Raw genomic sequence first — 17,164 nt, 5'->3', positions numbered from 1 at the left:
ATAAATGCAAGAAATGTAACTGAGAAAGTGAAAGATCTTTACACTGAAAAAACTATAAAATGTTGATGAAAGATAATGAAGAAGACAAAAATAAATGAAAAGATATCCCACATTCGTGGATTTTGAAGAATTAGTAATACTAAAATGTCCATAGTACACAAAGCCATCTACAGATTCAATGCAATCCCTCTCAAAATTCCGATGACATTTTTCATAGGTATAGAAAAAGCAATCCTAAAATTCATATGAACCACAAAAGACCCCAAACAATTAAAGCCATCTTTTTAATTTTTTTTTTAATATTTACTGTTTAGTTTTAGGTGGACACAATATCTTTTATTTTACATTTATGTGGTGCTGAGAATCGAACCCAGTACCTCAAGCATGTTAGGCGAGTTCTCTTCCACTGAGCCACAACCCCAGCCCCATAAAGCCATCTTAAGCAAGAAGAACAGACTTGGAAGCAGCCTTCTTCCTAACTTCAAATTACATTATAAAAGCTATAGTAATAAAATAGTATGGTACCAGCACAAAAACAGACACACAGACCAATGGAACCCAATGGAGGCTACAGAAACAAGCCTATGCATACATGGACAACCAAACTTTGACAAAGGTTCCAAAACTCACAATGGGGAAAGAACGGTCTCCTCAATAAATGGTGCTGGGAAAACTGGACATCCATGTGCAAAAAAAAAAAAAAAGTTTTTTTATCTTACATCACACATTAAAAAAAATCAACTTAACAGAATTAAATACTTAAACAAAATGCTAAACCATAAAACTCCTTAAAACAAACAAAAAACACAGGAGAAAGGTCCACAACATTGGTCTTGGCAGTGATAATTTGGAGATGGTAGTAAAAACACAGGCAATAATAACAAAAATAAGCAGGAGTAGGCAGTTAGTCTCATGCTATATTTCTCAAGAAGGTATCTGCTTAGGGGACTGTTGGGGCATACAAGAAGTGGTTGCAGGTTACAGGTAGCTCCACCTGAGGATTCCTGAGGACATGTCATTGTGGAAGATGTGGATTTCTTCATGAAACAGCCTAGGAATGAGACTGCAGGTACAATACTAAAGAAGCTGGATGAATAGTACCAAAAGTACGAGGTTATGGAACTGAACCTTGCTCAAGAAAAGGAGGCTTAAAGGTCAGATTTCTGAAATGAAGCAGATTTTGTAAATTCTAAAATACATGCAGATGGAAATAAATAGCCCACCAGTTGCCTGGAGACCGAATTCTTACTGACAGACAACCTGCACTGCAAAGCTTTGTTTCCTCCTATTGATACAGTTTGTCTGTGGTTGGAGGCTTATGTAATAGTTGAATATGATACTGGTGAAGCTCAGGCATTGTTGGGAAAGACTTTATCAACTACCACAAAAAAATCTGGATTCTCTTGAGGAAAACATTGACTTTCTTTGAGATCAATTTACTACTACAGAAGTCAATATGGCCAGGGTTTATAATTGGACATGAAGAGCAGAAACAAACATGAGTCTACCAAGAACAAAGCATAATGCTGACAACCTGGTTCACGTTGCTCGGTGTGGTGGTGCACACCTGTAATCCCAGCGGCTCTAGAGGCTGAGACAGGAAGATCACAAGTTCAAAGCCAGCCTCAGCAAAAGCGAGGCGCTAAGAACTCAGTGAGATCCTGTCTCTAAATAAAGTACAAAATAGGACTGGGGATATGGATCAGTGGTCAAGGGCCCATGAGTTCAATCCTGGTACCCTCCCTCAAAAAAATGTGGTTCAGTTTTACAAATGTGTTATTTTAAATACTCCAGCATTCATTCTTCAAGACGGACATAACTGAATGTTTTTTAACAGCAACAGTGATTAAAACTTTTTTTAAAATATTAATAAGTGAGACTACATCAAACTAAAATGTTTTTGAACAGCAAAGGAAAAAAATCAACAAAATGAAAACAGCCTGCAGAATGGGAGAAAATTTGCAAACTATCTGTCTGATAAGAAGTTAATATCCCAAATATACCAAGAATTCATGCAACTCAAGAGAGAGAGAAGAGGGTGGGGGGAAGAGCTGACTAAAAAGAATGAAAAAAGAACCTGAATAGAAATTTTTACAAAGACATACAAAGGACTAACAAACAAATATGTGGAAAATGTGTTCAATATCACTTATCATGTAATCATCAGGGGAATTCACATCAAAACCACAATAAAATAAATAACAAATATTGATGAGACTGTAGAGAAAACAGAACCCTTATACATTGTTGGCAGGAATGTAAATTTGTACAGCCCCACTATGATAAACAAGGTGGTTCCTCAAAAACAAAATAAATAAATAGAACTATCACATGATCCAGCAATTCCACTTCCTTGATACATAGCCAAAGAAAATAAAAATAGTTCTGTCATTAAAGATATATCTGCGCTCCTATGTTCACTGCATCATTATTTACAATAGATGGAATATAGAAACAATCTAAGTATCTGTCAAGGAGTCCTGCCAATCGTAACAACCTGGATGAACCTGGAGGACATTATGCTAAGCAAAATAAGCCAGACGCAAAGTGAAATAATGTCAGGATTTCATTGATACATGAAATCTAAAATAAAAAGTCAAACCTATAGCATCATAAAGGAGAAAAGTTGTTACTAGGAGTTGAGGGTGCAGAAAGTAGTAAAATATTAATAAATTCTGGAGACTTAATGTACAGTATGGTGACTATTACTGTACAAGGTCATATAATGTATTATATACTTGAAATTCTTAAGTAATCTCACCATGCAGGTGTACAAAAAAGGTTACTATGTGAAGTAATAGATATGTAAGTCAACTTTATTATAGTAATCATCTCCCAAAATATATGTATATCAAATGTCATGTTGTATACATTGAATATATGCAATTTTTGTCAATTATGCCTCAATACAGAGGAAGAAAACATAAATAAATAAATGTATGTGCTCAAAGTATGATTTATTTGGTACAGAGCTTCAGGTATATTTAATTTTATTTTGTTTGGGGACCATAAAAAATAACATAAAAATTTAAAAATAAATCTTATGTGCATATTTAAGATATGTGACATGGAATGTTATATATACAGATACAGATATATACCTACATATATATGTATGTATGTATGTGTGTGTGTGTGTGTGTGTGTATAAATAGTTACTAGTGGGGCAAATTAACATATCCAACATGTCACAATTATTCCCCTGACCCTCATGGCAAGAGGAGCTATTATCTACTCATTTAGCAAAGATCTTGAATATGATGCATTATTATTATCTATAGTCCTCATATTGTACATTAGATTTCTAAATGCCTACCCACAAATGGATAAAGAAAATGTCAGACACACACATGATATTGTCCATAATATAGATAGGCCTGGAAGATATTATGCTAAGTGAAATAAGCCAGACACAGAAAAAATATTGCATGATCTCATTTATATGCAGAATTTATGGTGTTAAAAAAGGAAGCATGTGTGTTCAAATACAAAGATAGAGACCTGAAACAGTGGTTACTTATGGTTGGGGGAGAAGGAAATGAGGAGATGTAGATCAAAGGATACAAAACAGCACAAGTGTAAGAGGAAGACCATGAAGATAATTCACTCCTTAACAGTACTTGAGGGCAACCCTGTCAATAGAAGCATGGATATACCAAAGTTCTATCCCAAGTAGAAGGGCGTGGAATTTAAGAACTACCAACTCATTAGGGTTGGGGGTATACTCAGTGGCAGAATCCTTGCCTAGTTTATATGAGGCCCTGGGTTTCGTCCCTAGCACCACAAAAAAATAGGGGGGGTGGGGAGCAACTACCACTTTAAAGTCTGAAGTCTCTCTAAAACTTTGTTACACAGCCATCATTATGAAAATATTTGTTTTACACCCTTTTATTCAGAAAAGCCTGGAATGTGGCAGGCATTCAGTCAATGAACACCTCTCCAGTAAAACCTGTTTCAAAGATCCTTGTGACTAGGTTCTAATTCTGGGCTTATTTCCACCCGCCACCCAACATATAACCGAGTGTCTCTCCCATGGCTCTGTCACTTGGGCTAACAATTAAATCCACTTTAAAAATTGACTTAAGGAGACACTTGACAGGTTAAATCTATTAAAATACATGTTTGCAGAGTATATCTACAATGCACTCCAAACTAAAAATAATCCACTTTTGGAGAAGTCATTTTAGAATATCTGAGCTACTCTCCTTTCATTGGCCTGATGTGGCTCTACCACACTTCAGTGCCTCTGAGTGTTATTAGCACTTGCCATACTAAGACTGGCAAAAACATTTTGAGTGCATAGGAGTTTATACTCATTTTTAATTAAATGTAAAAGATGTCCATATTGCCTCCTTATCTGGGCTTCAATATTTCTTCTGAGGTTATTTCTTTAAAATACATCCTAGGATTCCATTAATTGGGATTTCTAAAGTTCTATTATTTCATTCTTTCTAATGGTAAATAATGGGATAGTAATTGTCAAAAGAGATAATAAACTGTGAAAGACCTTCATTTGCTTTAAGCCCACACAAATATTACAAATCCTATTTTGGTTTAAAGAAAGGGCAGGTCCTGGTTATAAGGTTGTTTATACAAACTATACTCGTATTAAACTTCATAAGCTTATATATTCAAAGCCAATTTTCTGTAAATTTGTTAAAATAGATTGACTTACAAAAAGAAAGAAAGAAAACCAAGGGGTAGTATACAAGGAAGATTTTATAAGTCCCAAGCAATTAACCATTAGTTATTTGAACAACTAACACTGAAATGCTATTAACAAAAGAATTTACAATCTATAGTAAAAATAAGTGTAGTAGGATTTTATGTCAACTAACAGGCATTTATAATAACTGACCAAGTTCAGAGAGATTCATTTGGAGCCATTAATCTGCTCTGAAAGAATGATTCCAGAAAAACATGCAAATGCTTTGCTAAGCAGAAAAAATATTTTTTAAATATTTCTACTGGGGCTGAGAATGTGGCTCAAGTGGCAGCACGCTCGCCTAGCATGCGTGAGGCACTGGGTTCGATTCTCAGCACCACATAAAAGTAAAATAAAAGATATTGTGTCCATCTAAAACTAAAAAATAAATATTAAAAAATATATATATATATATATATATATATATATATCTACTGGCATAGTGCTTACATCTTGTACTATAATTTCCTTAATATATGCTAAGCACCAATTATATACCAGGTTCAGTATTCTGGAATGTTAAACTTCTATTTTAATTTTTTTTTGAGGTGGTGGGGGTGCCAGGGATTGAACCCAGGGGCATTTAACCACTGAGTCACATCCTCAGCCCTTTTTACACTTTATTTTGAGACAGTCTCCCTAAATTGTTTAGAGCCTTGCTAAATTGCTGAGGCTGGCTTTGAACTTGGAATTCTCCTGCCTCAGCATCATGAGCCACTGGAATTACAGGTATGTGCAACCATGCCTGGCTTTTAATTTTTTATACCTTTATTTTATTTATTTATGTGGTGCTGAGGATCGAACCCAGTGCCCCAGACATGTGAGGCAAGTGCTCTACCACTGAGCCACAACCCCAGCTCCTAAATTCATTTTTTGATCACTCAAAACTTTTTGACAATAGGCCTCAACAAATGCTTATTAAGATTAAACTGATCATTTGTAGAGATCTATACATTTTTATTTCAATGACTTCCTAAGGTAGAACAACTATATGCTGCTCTGGCTCAAATCACAGCTGATATATTATAAACTGAACCCCAACTCTAAGCCAGGCACCCTGTGCTACTGTAAGATGGTGATGTGGAAACCCAAAGCAGAAGTGGCAAGGACAGATAACAGGAAGGGACAAACACATAAGACTATTAACAATACAGAATTCACAAGACTTTGCAGCTCATTGGATACTGTAAATCAAACCAGAGAATATTTTAAGTTGTATTTCCAAACATTAGGTGAAATTTTAGTTTTTAATACATTTTCTAGCAATATTTACTAACTTGTTTTTTTTAAGTGCCTAGGATCTGTACCTCCTATCAACTCCCAATGAACATCACTCACCACACTGTAAGCTTTCCAGGGTAAGGATCATACCTTAGTTGTTTCTGTTTACCAAACTCTTAAATCAATGTACACAGTTTGTTGAATAAATGATTTGTAGCACTCATCTCTTCTTGTCTTTTGTTCTCACCACTTCTCCCCTCACTCTCATCCCGTCTATTATTGGTCATAATAGAACTAATGTACACTTTTATTTTTTAAATGAGAATTGATGATCTGTGTTTTTAAGTACACCATTTTAAATTTCTCTTAAAATTGCTTTTTGCTGTGCTACCCTATTTACCATTCCTTTTTGGGTTTTGTTTTTGTTTTGAGACAGTCTCTCTAAGTTGCCAGGGTGACCTTGAACTTGCAATCCTCCTGTCTCAGCCTCCCAAGTAGCTGGGATTACAGGTATGGGCCTCCACATCCAGATAGTTCACTATTTGTTAAAGTTGACTCTGAAAAACAACCAATCTTGTTTAAAAGGAAAAAAAAAACATGTTTTTGTGTTGGGGAGTACATCAGAGGATGTTAATCACTAATCAGAAAAAAAAAATGTAGAAAAATTAAAACTTCCCCAATTTTAAGCAGACCTCTAAAAGGTTACTGGAGAGAAAGTGAAAGTCAAAGAGTTAAACAGAACTTCTTTCCATTATCCAAACCTCCAGAATATCATTGAAAATGTTACACTGGACATGTTTAAGCACTGAATATGTTAAAGACTTATTTCTACCTTATTTATTTTTTAAATATTTAAACTTTGTGTATGTAATATTTGTAATCTGATGGAAATGAGCCCTTTTTCCTTTCAAGTACTTGATTGTGTGCTGTTTGCAATCACAGAAGGTGAAGGGGCTTTCCAATGTTCTGGTTGTATTGCAGCAATTTTCTTTCAAGTTCCATTACAGGCTCCCAGATATTGCTCATCTCTACTCCCAAATCACTCAGCAAAACAAGGTCCAAGAATTTAAAATAGTGAAAGGGACAGTACCTCTTGCTCCCATAAAGTGCTTCTTTCCTCCATGATAATGCAACATACCCCTACACACATAGATGTTATTTCTGATCATAAATAATAAAATCTACTTAATAATTTGGATGCCCCAATTTTGTATAAAACGTAACCTTTATTTGATAGAAGTCCCCCAAAAGGTGACTTTAAGAAAAAATGACTTTGAAATATAGTACACTGAGATGCAGGAAAACTGTTAAGTTTGAGATTTTTTGCTCAGGGAACTCAACATCTCTTACAGAGAAATAATCGTAATAAGCTTGTAATCAAACTCCTTGGCCATCTTTCCATTCATATCAGCTTTGAAAGTGTCACGATAAGAGATCATTACATTCAGGAAAAAGAAAGCACAGGGCAAGAAGCCACAGGGCAGCCAGAGCCCCCAAAGATACCAGGCAGCTGGGCTTGGACACAGAAACAGTCACACAAAGCCATTCTCCCGCCTGACAACGAGAATGAGAGCATTCCCCAGGCTACAAAAGCCCGATCTGGCCAGAAAAGTTGGCAAAGACATCCAGCACAGGTACGGGCTACACAAGTTCCAGGTAAAGTTAGAAGTTACCAAGACCCAGATTCTGTGAAAATAGCGAACACTGAGAATGGGTGCTCACTGTCAGCACACCCCTTTCCCCCAGGAAGCGAAGGCCAAAGGTGATGTATAAACCAACTTGGTAAAAACATAGAGCAGGCACTCACATCCCTCTCTCGGTCCCAAGCGCCTCAGGGCGCGCTGAGGTCCAGGCTGCGGTGGAGGACCGGTCCTCGCCCACCCAGACCAGCTGCCGAGGACTCAGACCTCGGTGACGAAGCACAGGGCGCTTGTTCCGGGCAACAGGAGGTACAGTGACGCACCCCATCCCCTCAATTGCCGGTGTCTCCACACCAAGCGCGCAGCCTGGGCAAGGGGTGCTAAGACCCGAAGCACCGACGCGCACACCCCTCACCTGGCAGAAGCACCTCTGCGCCGCCGTCTCCGGGGGCTGCTGCCCACCATGGCCCGAGCGCAGCAGCCACACAGCACCCAGAAGGCCGATCAGGAAGCCCCAGCCGCGGCCCATAGCCGCTCCGGCCGTTCGTCGCCCCGCGTCTCTGAGTCCCCAGCACTCGGGCGCAGGCCGCGCGCCCTCAGATGAAGCCCAAGCGGGCCGGCCCCCGGCGGCGCCCCACCTCCGGGCCGCCTCCCAGGCCCGCCCTCGGTTCTCCCGCCTCTCAGGGGCCGCCACCTCCCGGCAGAGCCTGCGGACGTGCAGTGGCGCCCGCGCTGGCCGCCCGGGGCCTGGGGCCGGCTTCCTTCCCGCCGCGTGAGGCTGACGCACGAACCCGCTTCCCGGCCGCGCTCACTCCAGGGCCCCCGAGCCCCCGACACCCCGGGCGTAGAGACTCGGCCCAGTCCTAAGTCCCCAGACCCCGCGCCTGTGTCGGGTTCCAGCCCACCCCCTGAGAGAGCCGAAGCCGGAGGGGCCTGTGTTTTCCTGCAGGACCCCGCCCCAACCCGCTCACTGCTGGCCAATCCTTACTTATCTCAGTGCAAGGAAATCGACCGTGCGAGAATTACGTGTCCTTAGTGCCCCTGACAGACTCTTAAAGCTGAAAGGCATATTAGAGATCTTTTAGACCAGGGTTGCATATGTAATTTGGATTTTCTGGTGGCTACATCAAAAGAGCAAGAAGAAACAAATGAAACTATTTTAAATGTAGTTTTATTTAATTCCAATATGTGCTAAATATTTCAAAATGCAATCATTAATTTTATTCATAAAACATTTCAGTTTTGTTTGTAAACCCAGTGTGTATCCTATACGAACTAGGCACATTTCATAGCCAAATGTGGCTAGTGTGAACTGGAATGGTAAGCTGTTGTTAGGACCACCTTCTGATTTTATAGGTAAAACAAGCCTAGAGAGGTGAGATTATATGATAGAGCCAAGTCCTCTGATTCCTAGTTCTGATCTTTTAACACTCAGCCAAGGAACTAGTCTGAATTTTTGTTGTTATGGCTGTTGTTTTTAAAAAGAACTGATGCTTTTCAACATCTTGTATATTAAAAGTTGGAATATTTTGGACATGGCTATGGCTCAGTGGTAGAGTGCACGCCATATGGTCAGGCTCTGGTTTTTATGCCCCCACCTCCCATCCTGTACCGAGAGGCAGGGAGGATTTTAAAAAATTAAAAGAGGAGCTGAACTGACATCTTTCCAAAGAATACATACAAATAGCTAACAGGTATATGAAAAGGTGCTCACATCACTAATCATCAGGAAATGCAAATTTAAAACACACCTGTTAAAATAGCTATTATCAGAAAGACAATAGCCTGGTGCAGTGGAACAGGCCAGTAATCCTAGCTACTTGGGAACCTGAAATCCCAGGTAGTTGGGAGGCAAGAGTATCACAAGTTCAAGATCAGACTGGGCAATTTAGGGAGACTTTGTCTCCAAGTCAAATTAAAAGGGCTGGAATGTCATTCAGTGGTGCAGCACTTGCCTAAGTAGGAGACTCTGGGGCACTAACGATGCACAACCAACTTGGAAAACAGTATGGAGGTTCCTAAAGAAACTCAAAATTACCTTATGATCTTTTGGATCTATACCACATGTCATATATACCCACATGAATTTAAATCAGTAAATCTGCACTCTCATGTTTGTTTCAGCATTACTGTGTAATCTTATGACATTACTCTTTCAGCAAGGATTATGTCTCAAACATACCTGAGCGTCCCAGAGATACCAACAAGGAACTTTTTGCACATGTTTTGGAATGAATGACTTTCTTATGACAATAGTATTAATTGAATATTAGACCATCAAAAGTGAGAATGGTAGCTCAGTGTAGATGCTTGCCTAGCATGTGTGAGGCACTGGGTTCAATTCTCAGCACTACATATAAATGCATAAATAAAATAAAGGTCTACCAACAACTAAAAATTATGTATTAAAAAAAGATCCATTGACAACTAAAACATTTTTTAACAAAATGAGAATAAAGCTTCAGAAGGAAGCATGAATCAGCTCAAGATTTCACCCTGATGCAATAGTCTGCAACCTGGGAGAGCTTAAAATTTTCAATATCCCCATGATAGAAGTTCCATTCCAGATCTTGACAATGCTCCAGTAGCAGCTGCTGCTCTCCAATCTTTGCAATGCCACCCAAAGATGACAAGAAGAAAGATGCCAGAAAGTCATCAAGAAAGACAAGGACCCCCAGTGAACAAATCTGGGAGCAAAGCCAAAAAAGAAGAAATAGTCCAAAGGCAAAGTTCAGGACAAGCTCAATAATCTAGTCTTGACAAAGCTTCTTATGTCAAACTCTGTAAGGAAGTTCCCAACTATAAGCTTATAAGACCCAGCTGTGGTCTCTGAGAGACAGAAGATTCGAGGTTTCCTGGCCAGGGAAGCATTTCAGGAGCTCCTCAGTAAAGGGCTTATCAAACTGGTTTCAAAGCACAGAGCTCAAGTAATTTATACCAGAAATACCAAGGGTAGAGATGCCCTAGCTTTTGGTGAAGATGCATGAACAGGTCCAATCAACTGTACATTTGGAAAAATAAAACTTTATTAAAACAACAACAACAAAAAAAAAAGAAGTTCTATTCCATAAAATTCAAAATCTTGCTCAGAACAGATTTCTAACAAACTTAACAGAAATAATATCCATGTAAGACATATGTTTTTACTTTATTGTCTTGATAGTTATAATTTTTTCTTTCAGATTTGTAAGGGATTTTTAGACATGTCAACTAGTTTCATATCACTAACATTTCCCTGAGAGTCCTTTAAGTCAGTCTTTTGTGTGAGTGTACTTCTTCAAATAGGCTTACCTGAGCATTAGGCTCATCTGTGTTGGCCCATGAAATAAATGGTTAGTCATTCAATAACTATTTCAAGAACACTCACAGGGTACATAGTTCAACCTTTGATTTCTGAAAGCCTAGCCTCCCATCTATTATGACTTTACTAAACAACATTAAATATTTTAGAGATGAACATGGTCACAACCTCGTTATTCTAATGCTAGTGATTATAATAACATAACTTAATGGACACAGTATTTCTTGATGGAATTCTGATTACTGTGCAAATGACACCTATTATTATTTATTTATTTTTTAATGACGAAAGCAGTAAATGGCTTGAGCCCAATTTCTCAAAATGAGACATAGAGATTTCTATGGGTAACCTCTGAGTACTTACACTTTTTCCAACATTCAAAAGATAAGAAAGAAAATAATGTGAAGCAGGAAAAAAAAAAGGCTAAGTAAAATTTAAAGGTTTGATACTATTTGATTAGAGCTACTTATCTAACTAATCTTTATTAATTATAAATGTGCATGTTACATTGCTGGATGCTTCTCTTAAGGTGCTTAGGATCCTCTGAGATGGGAAGGCAGGCCACCTAAGCTCTGTTTTTGCCTTTACCTCAAGTTCCTGAAAGAGGAGCTATATATAGTTACTGATGTCACTCCTTAATTTCCATTTCATGCCTTAACCCACTGTGCAGTCTGGTTTCTGGCTCCATTCTCCGGAAACATCTTCCTTTTTATGTGACATTCTTATTGCCAAATCCAGTGATCATTTTTCATGAAACCTCTGCCGCATTTTGATAAAGCCAATTCTTCTCTCCTTGAATTCCACATTCACCACCACTCCAATTTCTCTCTATACTTTTCTGATATTATTTAACCATGTCCTCTGTGAGCTTTTCCCCAGCCCACTTCTAAGATGTGAATATTCCCCAGGATTCCATCTTTTGTTCAGTGTTCGTCTAAGCCCACCACAGGAGAAAATCACCCAGTCTCCTGATTCTAAATACCTCCTCTATACTCATCACTCCCAAATCTGTATCTCTAGTTCAGATCTCTCCCCTGAGCTTCAAGATTCAACTGTCTAGTTCGACACATCCATCTGGTTTCTCAGAAACACTTGGTTATACCATATTTATCTAGTTATCTATAAAGCAGGAAGCTATCTTCAATTTCTGCTGCTCTCTCACTCCCCACGATATGTTGATACAGCAAGTTCTGTCTTCCTGTCCTCTACATATATCCTCATTGACTCCTTCCTCTCCATCTTTACAACCAAGGACTTCATTGTCCCTCACCTGATTTATTTCCTCATTCCCTTAAATAATCACCCAGCTTCCAGGTTTGTACGCCTCAAAAAACATTTTCCTCACTAGGTTGATGTCTCAAAAATGTAAATCTGACCACATTATACCTTTTTAAAAAAACCTTCAATGCTCCCAGTTGTCTGAAAAATTAAGCCCAAGACTCTCAGAATGTCGCTCAGGATCCCCCATGATCTTTCCCATCCACTCTAGCTTCATTTCTAGTAGCTCTCCAACTTAAAGTTATCAAACTGCTAATATTCCCCCATCCATGAATGTTGTTTCCAGTCTTAAAATCTTTCTACCTGAAATGAGCTTCCATTCCTGAAATGTTTACTACCCTGCCCCAAGCTCTGGGCCTTACTTTGGGTGACTTTAACTACTTTAAGATTCTGCTCAGGCCCTGTTACCTCCATGAAGTCTTCTCTAACCCCTCCTCTGAGGTTGGATTAATTCCTCTTCTTTGGTCCATAAGGTTGTGTAAGTGTACTTACCATATGGAATAAAATATATGTTTATGTATAGGCTTTCCCTCATTCAACAAGTGGGTAGAGGACTTGTCTTGATATTTTCAGGTTCCTCAGCACTTAGGACCATATATATATTTCAGAAGACAACTTGTGAATGCATTAATGAGTGTACAAATAAATTAGTTAATTAACAAACCTGAAAATATAATAACAACCTGATATGTCACAGGGCAATGTGTTGTTTAAACAAACATATTCAAACAAATACCATAAGCTTAGAAGCCAAGGAATAATATTGGACAGAGTAATTGTGAGTGGGAACACAATAGAATTCAAAGTTACAAGACAAAAATACATAAAAGGTGATGCAGGAAAACTAAAGACAACGCAGAGGTCAACTATCAACTGATTCATGAGAAAAAAATTAAAGTTTTTAAATTCATTTAGAAAATAATTTTAAGTTCAGTATTATCTAGTCCAGAATGGCTACAAACTCGAGAGACTCTAAATTCAGAACAATTCCAAAGAAAGGTGAGAATTCTGAACTGAAGAAAAGAATGGATTATCTGAACACTTCCCCACCAGCTACTCTATGTTAAAATATCTCCCTCACCTCCAGATCAGTGGTAGTGCTCAGCTCCTGGACTGCGGCCTGTGTGCACACTTGCTTTCCACTCACCCCATTCTGCCCAATCCCCATTCTGAAAGAGGACTGTAAAATTCTTCCAGGAATAAACAGTGGCATCAAAAACAAAACAAAACAAAAAAAACCAAGATAGGGACTAGGGTCAATGGTAGAGTGTTTGCCTAGCATATGTAGGGTATGATTCTCAGCAACACATATAAATAAATAAAATAAAGGTCCATTGACAACTAAAAAAATTTAAAAACAAACAAACAACAAGATAGCTAGATGCCCCCCACATTCATTAAGAATTTCACTGCCTTTATAGTGCCTCACTCAATGATCAGAAAGCCAAGGCTCATGAGGAAAGCCCCCAACATGAAGCAGGCCAAAACATATAGGAAACAGGAACTGAGGAAAAAGAAAAGTGAAGAAAGAAAAACAAAGTGATAATCAATATCCTCAAAGACATAAGAAATGAATTCTACAAAAAGCAACAACCTGAGAACAAGAAAGAGCTCTTGTAAACTAAAAATAACAAAACAAAATGTTTCAACAGAAACATTCTAGATAGTGGAATAAATAGACAAAGAGATGAGAAAAGATGACAAATTAGAGGATTAATCCAAAGGGAACAGAGGAACAGACTCTGACTAATTCTAAGAGTATCACTAAGACAGAACATGAAAACAGAGAAGAGGAAATAGCCTTTGAAGTAATTCAAGAGAATATCCAAAGCTGGGCGTGGTGGTACATACCTGTAATGATTTGGGAGGGGAGACTGAAGCAGGAGGATCAAGCAATTTAGTGAGACCCTATCTCAAAATAAAAAATAAATAGGGATAAGGATGTAGCTCAATAGTAAAGCGCCCCTGGTTTCAATCCTTGGTATCAAAAAAAAAAAAAAAAACTAGCCAAAATTCAAGGATGGTTTTTTAGATTGATAGGGACCATGAATGCTTACTTCAGTAGGTAGAAAATGCCCCTAACAGAGATAAAACTTTCAGAAAAACCAGAAACCTGGTCTGCTGCCAAGAACTGAGAATCAGAAGGGAGGTTTAGAAGCACTAGAAGCTACAGGACAATGAATCAAGGCCTTCAAAATTCTGAGAATTCTACAGCCAGGCAAACTCAAGTGTCAGAGTAGATTTAAGATATATTAAGATACACAGGTCTCAAATGTATAGCTTTGAATCCTTTTTTGAGAAAATTACTAGAAGAATGTGATCCAACTAACCGAAGGAATAAAACAAAAAAGAAAACTGGAATATCAGGAAAGAGAAGATAGCACATAGGAGAGGAATTAGAGAAGTTGTAAGAATTTAGAACAAGAAGATTGAGACTCCAGAAGCATTGTTTGTAGTTGAAAAGTAGAATTGGGGGGAATCCAAGATGTCACTGACTTTCTGAACAGCGCTTGTCAGAGGTTTACAGTTGTGTAGAAAAGTTGGGGAAAATCAAAGATTAAATAAAACAAAACTGAGCCCATTTGTTTAAAAAAAAGACAACTTTTTATTCCAGACAGTTCAAAAAGGTTTTACAATAAGGCAAATATAACTATAGTCTTTTTCTTGACATACATAGCCCCGTAATGAAACTATAATTAGATAGAAATAGGAAAAGTGGGAGTCTGAAGTGATATAAACATGGTAAATCTTTACCTTCTTAATTGAAAAGTGAAAAGATAAATTCTAGCCAAGCATACATATAATCCCAGTGATTTGGGAGGCTGAGGTGGGAGGATAGCAAGTTAGAGGTCAATCTTGGCAATTTAGTGAGACCCTATCGCGAAATAAAAATTGAAAAAAGGTTTGGGGTGCAGCTCAATGGTAAGACACCCCTGGGTTCAATCCCTAGTAACACACACACACACACACACACAAATCCTAAAATCGGTATATCAAGAAATAGCCAACATGCTGGGCACAGTGATACACCCTTATAATCCACACTACTCAGGAGGTTAAGGCAGAAGTATCACAAATTCAACACCAGTCTGGCAACTTAGTGAGACTTGGTCTCTAAAGAAAACAAGGATTAAGGATGTAGCTCAATGGTAGAGCACTGGCCTCGTATGCCTAAGGCCCTGAATTCAGGCTCAAGTATAGCAAAACAAAGGGAAAAGGAAGAAATATATGCATATTTAGAAATATAAAGGTAAATATAGAAGAAACATGTCTTTAAAATGGGGAAATGAGACTCAGGGTTAAAGTAGGGTAGGTAATAGATTCCTTGTTTTCAATCTAATCTTTGTAGTATTTTTTAAAAATATATGTATATTTTTAAAGTTATTATTTAAAAATATAATCATTATTTTGGTTAAAAGAGTATTTTCCAGAAGCCTAGAGACTCCAACTTCTAGTCCTACCTCAGTTATCGTTCTGCTTAGCCTTGGCCCTATCTAATTAAGTACCTTCTGGTAGGTATTTGGAGTATGTATTTGGAATGAAAATTTTCTAAAAATTCAAGAGTCTGCTGGCCATGGTGGTTCATGTCTGTAATCCCAGTGACTTTCATCTAGGCTGAGGTGGAAGATCACTTAAGTCCATATGTTTAAGACCAACTTGGGCAACATATTGAGATCCTGTCTCAAAGTTATGGTTGATATGTAAGCAAAAGTAGTTGCCACCTGCCTTCATGGTAATGTTTCCTAATTTCTCTCTAAAAAAAAATATGAGTTCCTGTTGTATTAATTACCTACCACTGTGTAACAAAGTTAGTGACTTAAAATAACAAACAAAATTTGTTGTCTTACTTTTTTTATGAGCCAGTGATTTAGGAGCTGCTGTCCTGGGTTGTATGACTCAGTCTCATGCTGTTGCAATCACAACTAGGCCTACAGTCATCTGAAGTCATACTAGGGCTGAGTGATCCACTACCAAGACAGCTCACTCACTCACACACCTGTTGACAGGAGGCCTTGTGGGTCCTTACTGGCTGTGGGCCTTTCTGTAGGTCTGCTGATACATCCTCTTGGCATGGAGCTGGCTCCCCAGAGGGAGTGCTCTGAGGGAGAAGAGGAAGGCATAATACTTTTTATGACCTTGTCTCAATAGATGCCACACTGTCACTTCTGCTTTATTCTATTCATCATAACAAGTCACTAAGACAGCCTGCATGTGGTGGCGAATACTTGTAATCCCAGTGAGTTGGAGGTTGAGACAGGAGGATTGAAAGTTCAAGGCCTTCCTCAGAAATTTAGTGTGGCCCCAAGTAACTTAGCAAGACCTCGTCTCAAAATAAAAAATAATAAAAAGGACTGGGGATGTAGCTTAGTGGTTAAGCGCCCCCCACCTTCAATCCCTTGTATTAAAAAAAAAAAAAAAAAGATACTAGTCTGGGAAGAGGAATTAGGCTTAAAGTAGAAGCAAACAAACAAACAAAAAAATGTGTACATATTTTGAAACCAGCACACCAATCCGTGCTGGATTGTAGGAGAGTAGATTGGGAGACTATCCTTACATGATTTATGAATGCCTAAATCTAGCTCATCACTTTTTGTTATGATATTACTCTTTATGACTCCAAAATAAACTGATATTGCCCTACCTTCCTACATCACTTCTATTCTGATATTTAAAACTCCTTGAGTACCAGTGACATTTCTTGTCTTTTTTTGTGTGTGTGTATTTCTGCTTAACCTATTTATAATAGTGCTTGAAATATTCTTTCATTCTGTATATGTGAATACACTTACATGTAAGTCTCCTAATCTACTTATATATGCACATATACATATGTATATATCTATATCCATCCATCTATCTATCTATCTATATATATATATGTATATATATATATATATATATATATATATATATATATATACATATATATATATAGTGTTTTTAGACACTGTGCTATATACCAGTAATATAGTCATGAGCAATACATAGTCACAATCCTTGTGTAAATTCTTGGGCTTA

At 38.0% G+C, this 17,164-nt stretch overlaps 1 protein-coding gene and 2 pseudogenes across 2 annotated transcripts in view; 2 read left to right on the top strand and 1 right to left on the bottom strand.

Moving 5' to 3' along the window:
• Ero1a (endoplasmic reticulum oxidoreductase 1 alpha) overlaps positions 1 to 8,492 on the bottom strand; it is a 44,703-nt gene extending 36,211 nt beyond the window's left edge. For both annotated transcript variants that reach the window (XM_046461432.2, XM_058584652.1), the window contains exon 1: positions 7,982 to 8,492. In XM_046461432.2, the coding sequence (XP_046317388.1) occupies positions 7,982 to 8,095 (114 nt within the window). In that variant the 5' untranslated portion in view covers positions 8,096 to 8,492. The remainder of the gene's footprint in view (positions 1 to 7,981) is intronic.
• LOC124104471 (prefoldin subunit 3-like) lies at positions 1,027 to 1,524 on the top strand (annotated as a pseudogene).
• A 1,431-nt stretch (positions 8,493 to 9,923) lies between the features above and the next one.
• Positions 9,924 to 10,595, top strand: LOC124104204 (small ribosomal subunit protein eS25-like; annotated as a pseudogene).
• Positions 10,596 to 17,164: the final 6,569 nt, after the last annotated feature.

The sequence above is a fragment of the Marmota monax genome, unplaced genomic scaffold (assembly GCF_021218885.2).
Source record: "Marmota monax isolate L192 unplaced genomic scaffold, Marmota_monax_Labrador192_F-V1.1 WCK01_AAM20220418_F8-fsc00001, whole genome shotgun sequence".
In the NCBI taxonomy this organism is placed as follows: domain Eukaryota; kingdom Metazoa; phylum Chordata; class Mammalia; order Rodentia; family Sciuridae; genus Marmota; species Marmota monax.
Note: the sequence above shows the minus strand (reverse complement) of the source record. Positions and strands in the feature narration are given on the sequence as shown.